Source organism: Vipera berus (genome assembly GCF_964194415.1).
Source record: "Vipera berus genome assembly, chromosome: 2".
Taxonomy (NCBI): Eukaryota; Metazoa; Chordata; class Lepidosauria; order Squamata; family Viperidae; genus Vipera; species Vipera berus.
This window is the reverse complement of record NC_138203.1, coordinates 124557284-124579327: the sequence shown is the minus strand read 5'-3', so window position 1 is coordinate 124579327 and position 22044 is coordinate 124557284. Positions and strand designations below refer to the sequence as shown.

General features: G+C 41.5%; 1 protein-coding gene across 8 annotated transcripts in view; it reads left to right on the top strand.

The window, feature by feature from the left end:
- GRIPAP1 (GRIP1 associated protein 1) overlaps positions 1–22044 on the top strand; it is a 76789-nt gene that overhangs the window by 24043 nt on the left and 30702 nt on the right. For 5 of the 8 annotated variants that reach the window (XR_014025512.1, XM_081320615.1, XM_081320617.1 and 2 more), the window contains exons 13-21: positions 5936–6028; positions 8300–8434; positions 9383–9478; positions 10783–11016; positions 11833–11946; positions 12134–12211; positions 15301–15396; positions 18123–18179; positions 19592–19691. Coding sequence is in view for 7 of the 8 variants with exons in the window: in XM_081320615.1 (XP_081176741.1) it covers positions 5936–6028; positions 8300–8434; positions 9383–9478; positions 10783–11016; positions 11833–11946; positions 12134–12211; positions 15301–15396; positions 18123–18179; positions 19592–19691 (1003 nt within the window). In the remaining variant the exon portion in view is untranslated. The remainder of the gene's footprint in view (positions 1–5935; positions 6029–8299; positions 8435–9382; positions 9479–10782; positions 11017–11832; positions 11947–12133; positions 12212–15300; positions 15397–18122; positions 18180–19591; positions 19692–22044) is intronic. The other 3 variants (XM_081320616.1, XM_081320619.1, XM_081320618.1) reach the window with 2 other exon arrangements.

The following is a 22044-nucleotide window of genomic DNA, read 5'->3' as shown; positions in this document are numbered from 1 at the left end:
AGTACAGACAGAGGTTTTCCGCAGGTTTGAACACCAAAAGACAATGGGATTAGCCATCGTGTTCACAACTGCAGCAGAGACTTTTTTAAAGGACACTTTAAAAGTTTGTAAACCTCTTTTTCTAATCACTTTTGGAAATTCCTCGTTAACTATTTTTAAGCTATTAGAAACCTTTGGAATAACAAGTTTGAAAACGCCAGATGAGTCTGTCCCTTTAATCCTGAACTAAATATATTTTAATCATAACCTTAAGAATTAAAAAAATCTTTGCTGTTTCTTGACTATATTCCTACCTTTCTTTTCCCTTGCACCCTATTCTATTCTCTTGCAAGTTTAGATTGTATTAGATTTTACTATTCTACTAAACATTCTTAATAAAAATTATATCTGTGTGTGTATGTAGGAAGGGGATGACCTCCAGCCCACCCACCCCTAATGTACCATCAAAATGCAGTGTGCCCCTGGATTGTGGGGTCAAAGGTTGGCTCCTGATTTCAAGTATAATCCAAGTTCTATTTGAAAGCCATATTCTTTGGTTCCCTTTTAAAGATTCAAATGTTGCTTGAGTCTATGCTGTTTCTCTGTGCTGTTATGGCACAGTTACCCATAACTTCATCCTCACAATGAGTTGCTATGGGAAACCTTGTAAGATGTTGCCAGTGATGCTTTTTTGAGGCCTTATAGCTTCTTAGCCGTGTGCTTTGGTAGGCAGATGGGATTTCCTAGATTGGCTGTGGCTTCTTCCAATTTGGTATTGGATCATAGTTTATTGTAAAATTTATTTTACGACTTTGGTTATTCTTTCCCTAAGCCATTTCCTCTTGGACACAGTTTTGTGTTGTATGCCATTGTGATGGAAGTGCTGTTCTACTTCAAGTGAAGTAAGCAGTAGTCCATTTTAAACTATTATTTCTTCAGGTAAGCTCTTTTCTGGAAAAAAACATAGCAGCCATGAATTGGATATTTCATCTGTAGTTATTCTTCAGAAAATAATTCTTCAAACTATAGCACCATTATCTTTTCCAGTTTGATTATTTAAGGTTCCGTTAATTCTAAAGCAAAATTATCTCATTGGTCTCTTTGGGAATCCCTATTGGAGATAATAATAGTAACAACAACAACAACAACATAATTAAAGCCGTGGGCAGTCCCAGTGATACGCTACCCAGCTGGAATTATCAACTGGACTTTGGCTGAACTGGAACATCTAGACCGGAAAACGCATAAACTTTTGAATATGCACCACACTTTACATCCATGAAGTGATATCGACAGATTGTACCTGCCAAGAAGAATAGGGGGCAGAGGGCTATTGCAAATCCACCAAACTGTAGAAGAAGAAAAAAAATGAAGTTTGAATGACTATGTGAATCAAAGTACAGAAAAATTGTTGCAGGCTGTGAAAACAGATAGCATTATAAAAATAACAGAAACAAAGGCAGAATATAAGGAAAAATGGCTGGATGACAGATTAAATAGATGGGAAACCAAAGTTTTACATGGACAGCATTTGAAAAACATTGAAGGAAAATGTGAAAACAACTTGAAATGGGCATGGCTTAAGATGGGAACCATCAAGAAAGAAACGGAAGGCTTAATATTGGCTGTTCAAGAACAAGCACTACAAACCTAATGCCATGAAAGCAAAGATACAAAAATCTACCGACAATCCAAATTGCCAACTTTGCAACAACAAAGTTGAAACTGTTTCACATTTAATATGTGAGTGCAGCAAAATCGCAGAAACTGATTACAAAGCTAGACATGACCAAGTTGCTAAACTAATCCACTGGGTATTGTGTAAAAAATACAACTTACCTGTGTCCAAAAAGTCGTGGGAACATAGGGTGGAAAAAGTTGTTGAGAATGAGAGGGTGAAGATCTTGTGGGTCTTTCGAATACAGACAGATCGCCATTTGGAACACAACATGCCAAATATCGCAGTCGTAGAGAACCGAAGTGTACAGTTGATTGATATCGCTGTACCAAGAGGTGCCAGAGTCGAAGAAAACGAACTGGAAAAAATTACGAAATACCACAACCTGACCATCGAAACCACACGATTATGGATGAAACGTGTAACAGTGATACCCACTGTCATCGGGGCACTGGGAACTGTGTCCAAAAACTTTGCAAAATACATCAAGAAATTGCAGCTTCCTGCAATAACTCCAGCAAAGCTACAAAAAACTGCGCTAATTGGAACATCTTACATTTTAAGGAGGTACCTGGTTGATACCTAGGATGCTTGTACCAACCTGTGTCAACCATTAGCACCAGTCAATTTGAATGTTCAGTTGACTGAGGTTCATGTTTAATGAATAAAAGATAATAATAACAACAGTAACAATAGCAATAACTACTATTATTACTATTACTACTACTACTACTATTATTACTATTATTATTATTACCGGTATTATTATTATTATTATTATTATTATTATTATTATTATTATTATTATTATTATTATTATTATTATTATTATTATTATTTAGATGGAATGGTTGTCTCTCAATTCCAGATTGGTTCCTCAGTATGCTTCTTGAGTGTGGAGAACACTAGCAATTTTATCTGGAATGTGTTTTCAACATGATGCCCATGAGACATTTGTAGGTTTAGCTGGTATTGCTTACATCTTCCTCAACATTGTAAATGGATAATTTACTTGCCGCTTATAGATCTATATACTACTAAAACTCTCATTCCAATAACCTTCAGCTGGGCAAAACAATGCATCATAGAGTAACAATTGTTAACCCAAAATACCTCAAATGGGCTAACTTACAAAATGCATCCAAAATCTGAGACCATGACTCCCATAAATTTGAAATTTGGCAACTTTTATTAAACATTAATACAAAATGTCATAAAACACTTTTTGTGCTGATGTTTAACTATGCTATACAGTTTAACATGGGCTATTTTCAGGACCAATAAATCTCTGAATGTATCTCAACTTTTCCAGTGAAGACTGGATATTAGCAGTTCTGTCGCTATTGGAGGCATTGAGGAAACTGGTAAGGATGGCCCCATGGGTGACAGGCTATCTAGTAAGATCATAAAAGTTCTAGTATTTGAACACTGCATTACCATCTTTGGGTCAAAAGTATATCATTGGCCTTCAAAGCTGCTGTCCATTCTGAAAATGCAGTCACTCTTTGAGTGTTGAAGTTATTTGTGCAATTATATTTCCATCCATATTTTCATATTTTTTGTCAAAATGGCAAATAGAGAGTGAGATAGGCTCTCTGCTATAATATTGTAATTCCCTGGAAGATATTCAGATTGGAACATAAAGTCGATTATGTGCGAATCTATTGTGCCATGCTCACATGAGGTTAAATCCCTCCTTACCATTTATTCTTTATTGATAACTTATAAATATTTTGTAAGTTATAAATAAAGCTATAAACGAGAATTTCTGTTTTACTTAATTCAGGATCATAATCATATACAATTACAAAGAGTTTTATTCTTTCCGAATCATCCTCCCCACTTCTTTCTTTTTCGCCTTTGTTCTTCATATTTGGCTCTACTTCTAGTATTTTGTCACAGGGCAGAACTTCTAATTCAAAAACATATTCATAACTGTGGGATACAGCTCTGACCAAGATGGATTGTCAATCCAAATTCAGGCGCGTTCACATTAGTTTAATTTTCCAAATATACATGGAAAAGAAAAGAGCATTATTTTATGAAAAAAATGGGACCATCATTAGATAAAGAATTTCATTGTTTCCAGAAATACCACAGATCTTTAATAAACAGATCAGAAAAGGTAATCAGGGTGGTATAATTAAAAAATAGAGCTATAATGTCTCATACCACACAGGTTGCGCTTCCTACAACCACTCCTGTGCTCGTCCTTATCACCACCTGTATCAGGATCAGAGATTATGGTTGTATCCTTGTTTTTATTGTATGCTATCTCGTAATGACTTATTCAAAAAAAGTGAGGGAGAAATATATTCAATGAGTCTGTTCATTAGGCTACCTAATTACTTATTACGTTTTTGTAGAAAAAGAGGCTGTTTCTTAAGTTTTTAGTTTTTGGCTTTTTGCTATTGCGTATTGATTTCTAAATTCTCTAAAGGATTTCTTTTCCTAAAAGTTGAGTTTCACATCCTGTCTGTTTTAACTTATATTTAGGGTGCATTCTAAACTTTATTCTTTAGTCAGAGATGACATTTGGAAAAGACTATGCAACACTTTAGCAGATCACAGTTTGATTCTTTTGGCGTATGGCCTTCGGCCGTAGGTATCGTCATGGGAGTCAATGATGTTGGGCCTTCTTTAATCAGTAGAAATCTCCAACTCTGGGAATTTTCAGCATGTGCTTCTTGAATACTTTTCCAATTCATATTTCACAATTTTACTCTTTTTAATAAATAAAAGCTGTATTTATTGTATACCATTGCTTATACAGGCAGGACCATCCTGGTTGTGAAACTCAAAGCATTTGTTAAATCGTATTATGAGCATCTTTGTCTAGATGTGTGATTGATTGAATTAATACTTTTGTGGGATAGATTTTGATTCATACCAATCTAACTAACTTAATAAGATAAGCCAAATAGGTTTGACTGTCTACCTATCAGATTAGCATCTGGAAGTGTCCCCGTTTCCCTAGCCTAGTAGCACAGCAAGTGTTGTGTTTAAACAGAGTTTGGGGGACTAGGGACAAAACTTAGGGTAATGATCTAAAATGGGCAGGCTCATATGACACATGGATGTGACTAGTTTCCACACTCCACTCCACTCCACTCTGGTTCTTGATTTGGATTTGGGGATTTCCTTCAAGTCTGTTAAAAACTCTGTCAGCATATTTAGCTTCTTTGATTATGCTTTGCCTAGTTCTTAATGGTGGAACACACTGGTTCTTAGCAAGTGTGGTTGGAAAAAGATGTTGGTGTGTGGAATACTTGGGAGAATAAAAATGTGCAGAAAATATATAGAAAAAGGTCGTGCCGGAGGAATGTAATATGTACTTAAAATGAGGTTGTGTGTTAAAATGTAACTGACAGAGCTCCTAACATTATCTGCCTGTCAGTCACAGCCTTTGGTTATACTTTGTTCTTGGCTTGAGCACAACTACACACTCTTGACTACCCTTTATACTTTGTAGGTCTGAGTAAGCCTGACTAAGAGCCCCTTATTTAATGGTACAATACTTTAATATTCAGGGCCACTGCAATTTAACATCGTTTTGGAAATTACAGACAATGAGGATCGATTTGTGGGTGAAAGGGCCTAACCCAGGCCCATCAGTTTATCTGAATATTTTCTGGAAATCTTTTTCCTTCAAATGTAGTAATTTACAGCTGAAATGATTGCACACATTGCTTCACTCATAGTACACAGTACGTCAGTTGTTGGCAGAATTATTTATTTGAAGGCGGGGAGTTTCTACCCAGGAGATAGACCATAGTATTAGGAACTTAACACTGAAATTATCTCTTCCTTTCTGTTTAATTGTTCCATTTCTTTTCTTAGATTCCCATCCTCCCAGGGGCCTTTCCCTCCTCTTAATTTGCTTTCCTTGTTTTAACCTTCTTCTTTTCTCAAACAGGTTTGGCGATTATGTTGAGTCTGTAATAACTGTGCCTTGTCCGGGTAACTGAAATGTGCTTCATTTCGTTAATTGTTTTATTTTCATAGCAATTGATGTGCCTTTTTTTAAAAAAAATGGTTTCTAAGCTTGCTTTCTCTAAAAACAAAATAAAAACCAATCACAACCCTTGCCCAAGACTGCTAGTTCCATGTTTTGCTCTATTTTTAATCCTTATTTTCTCCTTCCCCCCACCCCGCCGCTTTTGCTCTCCCCTTCCCCCCTACCTTTGCCCTTCCTTCCTTCCTTCCTTCCTTCCTTCCTTCCTTCCTTCCTTCCTTCCTTCCTTTCCGTTGCCCATTCTGTCCTTTATGGGCCCTCAGGTTGCGTGCCAAAGTGCGGAGAGCCAGGAACAGGTTGAGACCATTCTGTCTGAAAATGATGCTCTGAGAACCAACCTTGCAGCATTAGAACAGGTACCAGGTTCTGTCTTGTGACCCAAGTGGTTGGAAGGCATAGAAGGTGGTGTTGAGGGTGAAGGAATTAAAGGGTGTAACTATGCATTTTAAGAAGGAGGGTATGTGTATTATATTTACAGCATAAGTGAGGCTAAATGACCAGCAACAATGGTTACGTGTGTGTGAAGAATTCCTGTTTATTGCATTTACATTCCTCCCTTCATCCAGTATACTGTGTATGGGAGATGTGCGTGCATTTTCAACCTTTCCTATTGAGTTAGACAGGGTAAGAATAGACAGGTTTCAAATCGTCTTCTAATATTCATGGATAACTCAGAGTTTGAATGTTAGTATCTCCAAGCCTGGTCCAGTATTTTAACTGCTATACCACACTGACTCTAGTTCAAGGAACTTACTCACCTCACTTCATCAGTGCACAACAACAGAACACTTCTCTTGAGCAAGGACGAGTAGCTGTTTAAGCCCAGGGACATGCATCTTTTTTGAGTGGCTAAGAGTTGCAATGAAAGCGGCAGTAACACTAAACAGGGACCCAGATTTGGGACCCAGATTTCTTCTTTCTAGGCTATGGAAGAGTTGAGTTTGTTTTTTTTTAAATTAAGTTAAGCCTATATGAAGCCTACAATTTTTATTTGTTTCCTGGCTTTAAACAACAGGAATTCCACATGCTCTTGGCTTGTCTAAAAAACAAGAAGCATCTAAGTTCTTGAGGAGAATGCTCTGTTACAGTCAGTTGTGTTGTCCTGCTGTGAAATGTTCTGTGTCATCTTGGAAGAAAGTGATTGAAATTGCATCTCTCTCTCTCTCTCTCTCTCTCTCTGTGTGTGTGTGTGTGTCTGTGTCTGTGTCTGTGTGTCTGTGTCTGTGTGTGTCTGTGTGTCCTTGGGGAGTAGGAGCTATGGTGATGAGGACGATGAAAATATCACAGATGTTAGATTTGTCATTCATGACAGGATAAAATTCATTTTTCCCGGTTTAAGACATGGACAGGAGATTGTGCCAACAGTTACATCTGCTGTGTGAAAATGTGCCATTATTGGCATATTACCTTAGACCTGACACTTCTTCCAACACTTTGATATAGATAAGCATTCCCAAACTCTAAGACATGCTAGTTGGAAATTATGGGAGTTGTACGGTAGATTGGAGAAAGCTGGTTGAAGAGGATGTGGAGAAAAGGTTGTTAGAATATTGTATGATGTCATTGCATGAGTGAAAGCAATCTCTATTTAAGCACCTTTTGGATAATAATTACATTTTAAAGAAAAACAGGCATAAAACCCCTTGGAATCTATGATATTGCAAGAGCTACACTATATTTCATGCTTAAAGTGCTACATACTTCTTTATGAATTATTTCCTTTCGGTAGACCAAAAGCTCAGAGCAATTTCTGATTAGCCAAGTTTTAGTTTTTAAAGGCAAGTTATAAATGATAATTATAAAATCTATAATTTACCTTTTTAAAATGAAACCTGGTTAATCCGAAATCACTCTGTATTTCTGAATATTTTGATAATCCTATGTGAAACTGATAAAAATGTGCTGGTGCTAAGAATTCTTATTCGACTACAAATTAGCATAATTTATATCAAATCCCATAGTTCCACATTCTGGAATGTAGACTAAGTAAAAGAAAAAGAAAAAAAAAATGAAAAAAGGCTAATTTGCACCTCAAAAATATTTATAAATTCATCCGCATTAAAAAACACTTTTTTGTGGGTTTTCATAGAGATTAAACCAATGAGGCTTGATACAGAGATAACAATCCTGTCCAAGATTAAGAGACTAGGAGTCAATGGCCAAACCTTTCAGTTCTCCCAATTTCCCATATCCTTTGATTTTTCTGCTGTTCAGTAATGTGTGTGCACCTCTTATAATTAATCATAATAATCCCTGTTGTCACTGGAATTTGAAGCTGGTTTGTAAACTTTAATTAAGCATGAAATCAGATGATTGTCTGCAATGGGTAACATCAGAAGCATCATTCATTTTTACCCACAGAGTGAATTAAAAAATGTTCTTGTGAAACCAAAAGAATTTAAAAAAAATACTTGAGAGCTCAGTAGCGTATGGAAATGTGCTCGGGTATGAGGAGCGTGGTGGGTGGGAAATCTTATGGTTTGTAGTTCTTTTTTAAGGGGGGGAAAAAACCCACGTTGTTGACAGGTTTGCTCTTTGGAAGGTAGGCCTGAGTGCCATGTGATTTTTATGAAAGGACTGTTAACTTTCTCCTTCTTCTCTTGCCCTGCTGCATTCTTGCCCTGTAGATCCAGACATCTAAGACTCAAGAAATGAATCTGATGCGAGAACAGGTGGCAGCATTGGGAGATGAGTTGCAGCAGCGTCAGAATGAGAAGGAGGTGTTGGCTGCCCAGTGGGATGACCTCAACACACAGTTGCAGGTGGGCCAAGGCATTAGATCCATACAGGCCCTGTGATAGCCCCAAGCACCATCCTGCTGCTTACAAGGCCCAGCCAGCTCTTTGCATGTCTTGTATTTCCTTCCTCCTATCGCCTTTGAGCACATTATGCAAAATGCCCCGTTTCGAACCTTTATGGCACGGAGAGAAAGAAGGAGCAAGAAGGTAAATATTAATGGTACAAGAGGATCGTTTTATTACTCCTCACACCCTCTTGCCAGTGATTTCATTTTTTACACTCGCCTTCTGATTATTTGATTCCTTTACCTAGGGGTCCCCAACCCCCAGTCCATGGATCAGTACCGGGCTGCAGCATGCCAGCAACCGGTCCGCACAAACAAGCAAAGCCCCATTCGCAGGATGCAGGCAGCACAAAAAACCCCGCCCCCTCTGGTCCGTGGAGGAACCTCTCTTCACAGAACCGGTCCCTGGTGCCCAAAAGGTTGGGGACCTCTGCCTTGACCGATCACTTCCTCCTGCTCTTGTTGCCCTTCCAACTGCTACCTAGGTTCCGGACCCCATTTTGGTGTGTTAGCAAAGTTCTTCCCAATATACCACATGCTTCCATTTCAAATGGTATGTTAATGGTATGTTAATCCTGAATCTATTTTAAATTTGTCAGTGTGAAAGGAGGCTAGGTAATTCACCCGACCAATTCCCATTTTCACTCTTACTTTAAAGGGGTTAGCATAGGGGTAGAATTGAGGTGGGATGCTTAAAGTGCTTTATGTAGTTGGCTACTATAATCCTTGTGATATTTCAATAATATGGGTTTGGGCCAGGGCTGTTTTGTGATAGTTCTCTGTTTAATTTGGTCTTGTCATCTTCTGTCAGAGGCAGTGGACAGCCTCTGACAAAACCGTGGTGCAGATAAACAAAAGGGTTGTTTTAGAAGATAGGATTTTTCATTATCTTCACCTTTTATTGTAGGAATCACTCCGGGGCAATGCTCGTCTTATGGAGCAAGTTCAAGAACTTGGACAGGAAAAGGAGAGATTATTACAAGAGCTTGATGAAGTAAGGAAGGTAAGCTAGAGTGGAGGTATACATCGTAGCTCATTCAGACAACTACAAATATGGCTTGACATTTGTATATGAGCAGAAGAATGCCAGACTATGGCCTGCTTCTTTCTCCCTTTCTGCGTTGAGGTTTCTAAACTAATTTCATTTGTCTTCAAAGCACACTACCATTTGGCAAAAATCCCTTAAATCAGGATGTCAAATAAGGGTTTACGGGTTTCTACTCTGAATTAACTATGATTCAGTATTTCGTTTATGAGCAGAAGCTCATAAAATTTGGAGCAAACTAGAATAGAAGAAAGTAAAGGACAAGGAGGAATGGGATAAGGACATTGAAAGAAGAAGAGTAGCTAGGGGAACATTGCAAGATGTTAAAATGGTATCTGCTGGCTGAGAAAGCCGTTCCATTTTTGCCTGATTTTCTGGCTTTCTCCAGAAAGAGCCCATAGACTTTTGAAATTTCTCAGTGCAACTGTGAAGACTAGAAATTAGTGCTTTGTGTTTTTAAAGAAGCCAAGGATTTTGGTCTCAAAATGCAAATTTTATTTATGCTTCTCAAGATAAACAGCACCTCTGTTATCAACCTTTTAACTAAAACCTTGGACATATTATAGGCCTGCACCCCACCTTCATGAGGTTGGTCTTTATAAACCAAACTGAAGTATGGGGTCCTTGGCGCTCTTAGTTATTTTCTTGTAGACATTTCACTACCGTAAGTAACATCATCAGTGCTAGAAAGTAGTGCATTTTCCACCAAGGATCTCACAGTTCAACCCTGAGCTACAAATACTCTCTTTTATTGAAACTAAAGTACGGGTAGTCCTCAACGTACAACCACAATTGCGCCAAAAATTCATGTTGCTAAGTGAGACATTTATTAAGTGAATTTTGCCTCATTTTACGACCTTTCTTGCCCCACTTGTTAAATGAATCACTGCAGGTATTAAGTTAGTAACACGGCTATGAAGTGAATGTGGCTTCCCCATTGATTTTGCTTGCCATAGGGTTGCAAAAGGGGATCCCATGACACTAGGGACACGGCAACCATCATAAATATGATTCAGTTGCCAAGCATCTCAGTTTTGATCGTTCAACCATGGGGATGCTGCAGTGGTCTTAAAAGTGTGAAAAACGGTGATTAGACACTTTTTCAGCATTGTTGTAACTTCAAACAGTCACTGAATGAACTGTTGTAAGTCGAGGATTGCCTGTATACTTGGTCTTCTACTCGGGAGCATAGAGGGATGAGGAATTTTGTATCTGAATGCTTATTGCCTGGACTTCCCTGTTATATTGGAAGTGGGGTGTAGTGCTGTGCATGTGCTTTCCAGACAGCAGAGAAACGCAAGGCCATGCTAGATGAGATGGCCATTGAGACCCAGCAAGAAAAGGGGCGCCACAAGGAAGAGCTCAGTAACCTCCGTCTGCAGCATGAGAAAGAGTTGCTGGCTGTGAGGGCGCGCTATGAGCGGGAGCTGCGGGAGCTGCATGAGCACAAGAAACGGCAAGAGGACGAGCTGCGTGGCCAGCTCAAGGAGGAGAAGGTATGAGTTGAAGGCACCAGGGGCAGGGTCTATGATGGGTAGGCAATCTTGGCTCTTTTATTGACCCGTGGACTTCAACTCCCAGAATTCCTGAGCCAGATGGCTCAGGAATTCTGGGAGTTGAAGTCCACAAGTCCACAAGTCCACAAGTCCACAAGTCGTAAAAGAGCCAAGGTTGCCTATCCCTGGTCTATGACGACTCACTGCAGCCAGGTGGGCGTTACCGGGTAGGCGTGGCCATCTGAGTGCCGCCAGGTGGCATGGGTGAGTGGGAGTGGCCTAATCCTTTGCGTCGATCCGCCCATGCCCACTCACCCACGTTCACCTGGTGGCACTCAGATGGCCACGCCTTCCCAATCCCGCCCACCTGGCTGCAGTGAGTCATCCCATTCCCCCAGGGGCACATTCAAGGCTTAAGGATCAGAAATTTGATCTGTCTTCCTGCCTTTCTCAGTAAAGTTGAGCATTTCAAGGCACATTCTCCAAGGGAGCAAGAACTTCCTAAGGTTAGGAGAAGGCGCAAGCAGCAAAGATTGTCTAAAATTGATCAGCTGTAAATTCTAGGTAAGCTTCTGCCTAGGTTACAACTGTTAACGTGCACAATATGTTGGGGCCAAGAAGGGAAATCACTGGTATGGCTTTGCTAGGAAGGATCACCAAGGGAGCTTTGGATCTCACACTAAAATAGTGAAATTTTGTTATGTTTGCGGGGGGGCGGGGGGGTGTTTTCCCATGGGACAAAAGACACCCTTGATGTCTTTAATTTCCTTTCCTTTCTGAATTGTCTGCAGTCTTTTCCTTCCTCTTCTTCATTAGGCTCGTAGCCAAGAACTGGAATCCATGCAACAAACCGTGGAGGAGCTACGGCTCCAGATCCAATCCATGGATGGCACCAAGGGCTGGTTCGAGCGGCGGCTTAAAGAGGCAGAGGTACTGACTTGGAAGAGACACGGTGCAGTAACTCCTTCCAGTTGTGGAAATCCGTTTTGGTGTATCTATTGATTCAATTTTACATCTCAGTATTGGGCCATAAATTAGAATTGGCCTTCTCTGGATGGGCCAGTCAGGTACCCTTCTAGTCTTTTACTGAGCATCCGATTTTTGTCCTCTTCCCCAGGAGTCGATAGAGAAGCACCAGCAGGAACACATGGAAGCCCTGAGAATCTGCAAAGAGCAGCATGCAGCTGATTTACAGGTACTGGGGTGGGCTGCGAATTGTCTATTCCTCCCCAGGCGTGAGAAACGACAGAGATTCATTTGCTTCCATGCTGTCTGGCAATAACAATGCCAATTTCTCAGTTAAGGGGTTTTGTCTCCTTCTGCCATTTAGGTGTGACTTATTGCACCCAATCGGTTGGTACGGTGCTGATGTGAAGATCAGCCTGCTTTCATCTGCAGTGGACTGGCTGCTAGGTCTAATGAATTTCTGGTCCCTTCCAGACAAGGTTAATGTAAGACATGGGCTAGGGCAGGGGTAGGCAACCTCGGCTCTTTTATGATTCATGGACTTCAACTCCCAGAATTCCTGAGTCAGCATAGCTCACTCAGATGAGCATAGCTGACTCAGGAATTCTGGGAGTTGAAGTCCATGAGTCATAAAAGAGCCAAGGTTGCCTACCCCTGGGCTAGGGGATCTGTAGCCCTCAGTGCTGGTGATCTTCCATTCCCAGCAGTCTCAGCCACTGAGACTGATGTGAGGGATTCTGGGAATTGTAATTCATAAAATCTGGAGGGCCACAGGTTCTCCACCCATACAATTCTGAAAAATACGCCACGGCGCTTTTCTGAAATGCTCAAGAAGAACCTCTTTCATGAATGCAAATGAGTGACTTTTTCTGAAAACTTTTTACACGAGTTTTTATCACATTGGATTCCTGATTGAGTTTACAACTATAGTCCGAAAAATCAACATTAAAAGAGCATTTAAAAAATTGGAAAAGGTACATAGTATGTCTACGTGTTTAAATAAAAAGTTGTTGTTGTTGTTTGCTTGAGAGCACTGATTTTAGATAAGACTTTTTTAGGGGGAGAAATTCCATAACTGGATTGCTGTAGGCAGAAATGTTACCTTTGTCCTTGATATCAACCTTTCCTTTGATTAGTCGCTGAGAGAAAGGCTGGAAAGTGACAAACTGCTCAAGATTTTGACGGTAAACTCGAGTGCAAACACTTTTGTCATTGAAACCTTTTTAAAATAGGCAGGAGGCGAGCATTTATCTGTTAATTGTATCTTATATTCCAACCTGGCTAAGGTTGGACCCCTCTGGGACTAGGCTTGAGCAGATATCAGAAGAATGAGGAAATGTCCATATTTAAAGTAAGTTTTGTGTTGAGAAATCTCTGGTAGATGTCCTGATCATCCTTGGAGAGGCAAATATCATCGAGAAAAGAAAAAAAAAGCCTTCTGAGTTGCCGCTCCCTGCTGTCTTCTCTTGTTCAAGCTTTTCAAATTAATAAAATAGCCATAAGGTAAAGGTAAAGGTTGCCCCACACACGCGTGCTAGTCGTTTCCGACTCTAGGGGCCGGTGCTCATCTCCGTTTCGAAGCTGAAGAGCCAGCGCTTGTCAGAGGACGTCTCTGTGGTCATGTGGCCGGCATGACTAGACGCCAAAGGCGCACGGAACGCTGTTACCTTCCCACCGTAGTGGTCCCTATTTTTCTACTTGCATTTTTACATGCTTTCGAACTGGTGGTTGGCAGAAGCTGGGACGAGTAACAGGCACTCACTCTGTTACACGGCACTCGGGATTCGACCCGCCAAACTGCCGACCTTCTGATCGACAAGCTCAGTGTCCACTGAGCCACCGCGTCCCTTAAAAATAGCCATAGTAGCTATTTAAATGCAGCTTTTCCAGCTAGTCTGGTCTTCGGCTTTCTCTTTAACGGAAACAGGCATTCCAGAGGTAGCTGGTGGCAAAACACCCAAGGGCTTTTGAAATAATATTGCTGAGGTGGAATTTTAATCTGCTTTTGATTGGTGTTTGATTTGTATGGCCTACAGCAAAGTTCCCCAAACTTTTCAGCTTTGTGGACTGGTGGGGTGGGGAAAGGGAGAGTGGATGGTTCTGCATGTGCATTGGGCAAGAGCGCATTTAGGTGAGTGGGGATGCGCCCGTGAGCTTACCCACCATTTCTGGGGCCTGGTTCCGAATGGCTCAAGGCTCAGTAGTGGGCCATAGCCCAGGGCAGGGGTAGGCAACCTTGGCTCTATTATGACTTGTGGACTTCAACTCCCAGGATTCCTGAGCCAGCTTGGCTGGCTCAGGAATTCTGGGAGTTGAAGTCCACGAGTCGTAAAAGAGCCAAGGTTGCCTACCCCTGGGCCAGGGGTTGGGGACCCCTGGTCTACAGTGGAATGGTTAGGCAGGTTAATATCAGTCTTCCTCAGGCATGTTCAGTACTACAGTCCCCAAGATTCCCAGCCAGCACATAGCCATTGGCAAAGGCAGTGAATCACCTATAATTTAAAGGGGACTTTGTAGCTCACCTTAGCCTCGAGTGTTACATTTGTGGTGCTGATTCTCCCATCTACCAGCACCAACCTCAACATTATCAGTCTTTTGGTCCCAGAGAGGTGCTACTTGACAAATTGAAACCTGTTTAGCTATTGTGCATTTCCCCTCCATGATCCCTGAACTTCCCCACACGTTTATGGCGGCAAGGGGTGGAGATGGGAAGGGAAGATAACCAGGACTGTTTTAATAAAAATCATGCCATGCTCAACCAACATCCATCAGAGTTCCTTCAAGAATCCCTGAAGCGTCTTTGGATGCAGGCTGTTGGCCTGAAAATGTAGATTGCGATGCCACGTCCAGCAACTCTTAAGGTTTAACAGTTCTTGCTGTTGAACTGGATGGGATATTTGCAGCTAATGTGCAGAGCAGCGGACGGGAGCCCTTGGAGAGGAGAATTATTGAGACGGTGGCTATAGAAATGGAAGGAAGGAAGGAAGGAAGGAAGGAAGGAAGGAAGGAAGGAAGGAAGGAAGGAAGGAAGGGAGGAAGGCGCAATATGTCAACCATCCCTTCTTTTTCTTTACGCTTTTCCTGTTTTCTCCACTGCTGCCTCTTGGGCTCCTTTCACATGTTAGCTGCTTTTTCCTGCAGCGATGAAGAGTAGCTACACAGCAGATTTTAGCCATGCAGTTTGTGCTTTTTCCCTGAAAATGTCTTCCTCAGCCAATGGCATTTTCCACGTAAGAGGAGTAATATGGGAATCTTCTTCTGCCTTTTAACTGCCTTACCCCTGCCTCCCCTGCTCCAACTGGGTTGTTTCCTCTGCAGTTAAAAGACCAAGAGGTGGAAGCAACTAAGGAGAAACTGCGAGAGATTGAAAAAGCCAGGAATGAGCACATGGACACAGTCCACCGGCTGAAGCAGGTGTGTATGCCCTGAGCCTGCCAGCTTCCTCCTGGAACCGGTGCTTGGCAGCGCGCACTTCCTTCGACCATCTGTTCCCTCTCTTCCTGCCAGGACTTGCCCACCTGCTGAATTATGTCTCCTCCTCCAAAGTGGTTGCAGTACACTGGCACGGATAGACAGATGGTGCTGCTGTCCCTCTCCAATTCATGTATTCAGACTAAGGTTTTTGCAGTGGGTTCTTGGAGCGTTAAGAACACGGGCTTCCAAACAATGCCGTTCCTGGTTGGCTTAGAAAGAAACTAATGAATACTACATCTGAGCATAGAACTTCTCATCATATCATCATCAGTTGCCCTCTGGGTGAGATTCAAGGTGCTGGTTATGACCTACAAAGCCCTACATGGCATGGGTCCGGATTACCTACGGCAGCACCTGCTGCCGGCAACAACTTCCCTCCGTCCAGTGCGCTCCCACAGAGAGGGCCTCCCCAGGGTGCCTCCGATCAGAGAATGTCGATTGGTGGCCCCCAGGGGGAGGGCGTTCTTGGTGAGCGCGCCAGACCTGTGGAACCGCTTGCCGGTTGAGCTCCGGATGGCTCCCGACCTTCACTCCTTCCGGCGCGATTTAAAAACTTATTTATTTGAACAATCTGGCCTGGTCTGATCGGTTTGGGGTTGGATTTAGTTTTAACACACTTTTAGTATTGTATTATATTGGGCATAATTATTTAATTCTTTTTAACTCTTTTTTAACTTTTGTATTTACATTTTGATATTTATTGCCCTGTACACCGCCCTGAGTCCTTCGGGAGAAGGGCGGTATAAAAATTTAATAAATAATAAATAATAATAATATTCAAGAGAATGACTGAATCACAGAATGTTAAGGATTGGAAGGAGTCTTGGAGATCATCTAAACCACCCCTCCTCCTAGTGCAGGAATTCACTATTTCAGCAGCATGTAACATGGTGCCAAAAGAAAAATGGCGGAGGGGGTGGTGGTGAAATATATTTTGATACTAGGCAAGCTTTCTTTAGACCTGGGAGGGTAGAAGCAAATTCTCTACAGATTGCTCTTTTTTTTAGTTTCTGGATGTGACCAGCGGAGCTCTTACTTGCTAGGAGAGGAAAAAAGCTGCTTTCCTGTAGCTAATGACAGATGTCAAGCGTGTGAGTGCGCTGGCCTTTAGTTCAATAATCCCAATGCAACTATTCAGGCATCCCCTTATCCCAGTTTAGAGAATAGGATTGTTGTCAGCCCTTCAAGGGAGGCTAGGTCAGGAAACAGACACAACAGGAAACATTAGAACTGGGTTGTTTATTAATATGGGCTGGAATAACAAAATCTTGAAAGCCCGATCACTTTTCTCTTTCCTTCTGTCTTATGCCAAAGAAAATCAAATGGGGGCAATCTTTTGTTTCTTTCTCAACCGATCAAATTTTATTACAGACCTAAGCCGGATGCAAACAAAACACCTAATAATAGAAATAAGACATTTTTTCTCTATATGTGTATAATGTCATGGTTCCGACAGACAGAGGTGAGAATAAAAAAATGGCTGCAGCCATGCGCATTGTAGAGTTGACATATAATAGAAGAACATTAAGTACAGGAAGTCCTCGACTTAAAACAGTTTGTTTAGTGACCATTCAAAGTTACGACGGCACTGGAAAAAAGTGACTTAGGACCATTTTTCACACAACCATTGCAGCTTCCTCATGGTCACATGATCAAAATTCAGATGCTTGGCACCTGGTTCATATTTACGACCGTTGCAGTGTCCCGGGGTCATATGTTCCCCTTTTGCAACCTTCTGACAACAAAGTCAATGGGGAAGCCAGATTCGCTTAACAGCCGTGTTCCTAACTTAACACCTGTAGTGATTCACTTAACAACTGTGGCAAAATTATAAAATGGGCAAAATTCACTTAAACAAACATCTCACTTAGCAACAGAAATTTGGGGCTCCATTGTGGCCATGTCAAGGACTACCTATATAGTAAAATCTAAAAATAAGAACAAAGATACTAAAATAAATCCAAATAAAATACTATTATAAGAAATTCCAACAATGGCACAGCGTACCATGCGATTAGTAGCACAAACTGAGAGAAGTTGTGAAGTTATTTTTGAGTCCTTGCCAAAAGTAGTAACATTATATAGAAATGAGGGGGTTTTTTCTCATGTTTTCCCTGGCTAAGCTCTGGCTTTGTTAAGTTGCCACACACTTCTCAAAAGTCATCTCTTTGCTTTTCTGCAATTTGTGATTGTACTCTTTTTGTGGTAGATGGGCTAATTGGGATTGGAGATAAAGCTAGGGGAAGTCGATTTGGTGCGTTTTTTTTCTTTCATAGTATTTATTTATTTATTCAATTTATATACCGCCCTTCTCCCGTAGGACTCAGGGCGGTTCACAAGGTTATTTAAAAAACAGATACAACAGTTACAAAACTTAAAATCAATTAAAAGAATTATATAAACCTTGCAATAAAACCCCAGTTAAAAAACAGTAAACAGTATGACATTTTCAAAGTGGTAGAAACTCTGCTTCTATCCCACCCCTGGAGTATGAAGGTGACAAAGAGATCCCATCACTTGCAGCTCAGCAGTCCTACTATGCGAAGAGGGGCCCTTGTAAAGATGAGATGAACGGAGAAAGAAATCCTGAGCTGTATTGCTGCTAACCACGTGTGATAGAGACATCATTTTGATTTATGAAGTGAACAGTTATGTCTCTTTGGCAGGAAGTGAAGGACACAGTAGATGGGCAACGGATCCTGGAGAAGAAAGGGAGTGCAGCAGTAAGTTGGAGGGATTCTCCATGGAAATTGGGCGGGGGTCTGGGAGAGTGCACATCATACTTCGTCTGGCTGGTTGAGCTATTGTGACCTCCGCTTGCTGTTCTTTGCTTTTCTCTTTTAACCTCCGAGATGATTTCATCAGGTAGCTAGGACAGTTTCTGTCTCTGTTCCATTCCCTTTGTGAAGCCTGAAGGAAAGGTGAAGTGGAGAATTGCTGGCAAACTATAAGACAAGACTGCTAAATTCCAGTCTACCATCATCAGTTAAAAAAAAAGAACGTTGGAAACATCAAGCCACATGAAGCTGGCAGAATTGGCCAACGAGAACCGTTTGGTTTTCTGGAAAGATTTTTATTGTTACTCGGATAATGGAACAAACACCCAACTGATAAAGTCCCTTCACTTTAAATGCATTAAATTACAATGGAGTCACGCCCACTTCTCTTACTCCACTGAGCTGTATTTCACGCTGGTCTGGCTTCTCTCCTCACTGTTGCTGGTGATTTAAGCAACCAGAAAGAATAGCGTGAGTTGCTTGAATAAAGATTATTCCAGAAGTTGGAGATGCTTCACTTGATGGATGGTATCCCCATGGAAAACCTCTTCCTTCCATCCTGAGAAATTAGCCTCGCTGCTCAGATGCTAAGCTATCGGTACATGCCAGCAACCACAGACTGCTAAATTGTGCAGATGTCTAGCCAGTGCCTAATTCCAAAGTCTTCAAAACTGCCTTTGTTTTACTTTCTGATCCTAACTGTAGTGTTGTGATTCCAAGATTTCCTCATGTCCACCCACATGAATGTACTACCTACACATTTGCAATTCTTATCTTTTTGTATAGAAGAGGTGGTTGTGATCCAATACTAGTGAAAGAGAAGTACAGTAGACCTTAGTGATCACTCGTTCAGTGGCAGTTCAGAGTTACAATGCCGTGACCCTGAACAAGGGGCCTTATGGCCATTCCTCAGAGTTCTTGTTGTGCCCCCACACTCATGTGATCACAATTTGTGCATTTGGTAACTGATGCACAATTTGACAGTCATGGTGTCTTGCAGTCACGTGATCTTCACTGCTGGTTTCCGACAAGCAAAATCAGTGGGGAAGCCGACAGGAAGTCACAAGTCATGGTCATGTGACCATGCACAATTCACTTAATGACTGCAACTGGTACTGCCAGAACTACTATTGTAAGTCAGCATTGTCACATGATTTTACATTTTTTGACCATGTCGCTTAGTGACAGAGTGCCTGGCCCCAATTACGTTAGTTAACTTCCTACATTATGCATGTGCAGGCTTGCTTACTTATCTTTTGCAAAGAGAATTAAATGGGGGTGGGACAGCCAGTGGTGGGACTAAGCATCAGTGAATCCAGCTTTGATTTCCTCCACATCTCTCTTTTCCCCACGAACAGTTGAAGGACCTCAAGAGACAGCTTCATCTGGAAAGGAAGCGAGCAGATAAACTTCAGGAGCGCCTGCAGGAGATCTTGACCAACAGCAAGAGTAGAACAGGTAAGAGGTGACCATCATGGCTGTGAGGGGACAATGGCTTTGTGTATATAGAAGTTTGGGTATTTTTCCCTCTCCACTTTATACAGTGTTGTAATTCAGCCGGTGGCCCAGCCTTGAATACAACCATTGGGGTCATTAATTCTCAAATGCAAAGATGGCTTCTTATTCTGAATTTTAGTATCGGAAAGTATCTTTGTGTCTGAGTAACTTCAACCCCTTGTCTAGAATCCCTTTAGTAATGAGCAGTTTTAGTGGGTTGACATTTTGTTCATTTAAGTAATATTCCTACTTTGAGTCATTTTGCCTTCAAAACAAAACTCAAGAAAAGCATTTTTTTGTTTCATCAGGATGACTAATTCAGCATGTTTTTTCCCCAAATGTATTTTGGGAACTTTAGAAATTTGCTTTGAAAGACACATTTACACATACTCCTCTGCTGGAGCTTAGACTTTTGTGGTAAAGGCAGCCACGTGCCAGCATTTCTCTACCTTTGCTCCCTGTGGAGAAAGAGCAGGCACAATGATCCATCTGCAGCTGTTACAGTATGAGTTGTGCAATGGTTTGCCAATAAAATTGCTCATATTTGCAAAAATCTGAGCTCTACCTGAGCATAACAGGAAAAGTTGATTGCATAAGATTCTATAATGCTATCAGATTCATTTTTGGCTTCTATCTAGACTCAAAGGGAAGGATATGGTGGGATGAGATCCACCACTTGTGGAGGGAACTCTAGCTCTACTAGTTGGGTTCAGGAGATGGCCAGCACCTCACTAGGAGAAGGGGTGGTACCAGTCGCTTTAGAGGTGCAGTATATTTCTTGTTAAAGAAGACTTTCCTGGATCCAAGCATTGGACAGTTTCCATTGCATCTCCAACCTTCCCTTTTGTAGGAAAGGATGTAGAGGAGGCATCAGCTACAGAATTCAAGTAGGTTATCTTGACCCCCTTTTTAGTCTGGATTTAGGCCTGGAAACAGAATGGAAAATGTAACACGTTATTCTGATGAATGGCTTTTGTTGGCTTTGTTAGGTAAGAAGAGTGCATCCCTTTTGGTTCCTTTAGCATTTAGTACCAGTGAGTACACGGTGGCTCAGTGGGTTAGGACACTGAGCTTGTTGATCAGAAGGTCGGCAGTTTGGCGGGTCGAATCCCGAGTGCCGTGTAACAGAGTGAGCGCCTGTTACTCGTCCCAGCTTCTGCCAACCTAGCAGTTCGAAAGCACGTAAAAAATGCAAGTAGAAAAATAGGGACCACTACGGTGGGAAGGTAACAGCGTTCCGTGCGCCTTTGGCGTCTAGTCATGCCGGCCACATGACCACGGAGACGTCCTCGGACAAGCGCTGGCTCTTCGGCTTTGAAACGGACTACTCCTGAATTATCTGCAAGGGCTGGAGAAGGGAAGCTATGTATGGTGTTTCTGCTCTTTCCTGGGTGGGTGTCCAATCAGTAGAGAAAGAGAGGCTGGCTAGCTGATTGCTTCCTTGTTGGGTGCTGCAATATTTGCTCTTCTTTCTTCTAATTTTGGAAATCTTAACAATCTCATGTGAATTTTTAAAAGCAGATGAGAGAGGTTATCTTATTAATTTGGGGCGATCTATTAATATGCTGCTGATTCCTCAGTTTTATATATATAAATATCCACCTCAGCAGGAAATATGATGGAGTTCTTGACCGTGGTGCAGATTTGAATGGGATGAAACAAAGAGAATTCTGGCATAACAGAAGTCTATTTATTTTTAAAAAAATGACTCTAATTAGCTCCTATTATTCTTATTCTGAGTTGTACTAAGCAGGTCCATGGCTTGAGGATTTTCCTGGATTCTTAGCTATTGTTAGACTAGACCTGCAGTTCAAAGCTGTGATCAAAGGAACCTGCTGTACAGCTTGCGGCCCTAATTGGAGCAGGAGATGTTCTTTATTTTTCCATAAATGCTTTTTCCAACAATGTAGAGAAGACAGTCGTTTTGTTTGACAGGTAAAAGGACAAAAATCCTGACAGATCTCCTGCACCGCATTTAAAAGCCTACCAGATATTCTGATTTATCCCCTGCCCACTTGTAGCTCTGAGCCTCCCTGAAAGAGTGTCCAAGCTTGTAGATTTCTATCAGCATCTGTTATAACATCATTTTTAAGACGTGAATTTAATCCTGGGAACAAATGAAATATCTGAAGCAAAATACACATCTATTTCCAGAACTTGCACTGGTAGCAGTTTTGAGAACTCCCTAGATCAGCACTGTCATGAACATAAGCTGTATTCCAGGAGGGAGAAATGATGCTGTCTCCAATTGCCAGACACCACAGGAATAGGAATCCAGCTGTCCAGCCTGTATGGTGGTCAGTCAGACACCTGG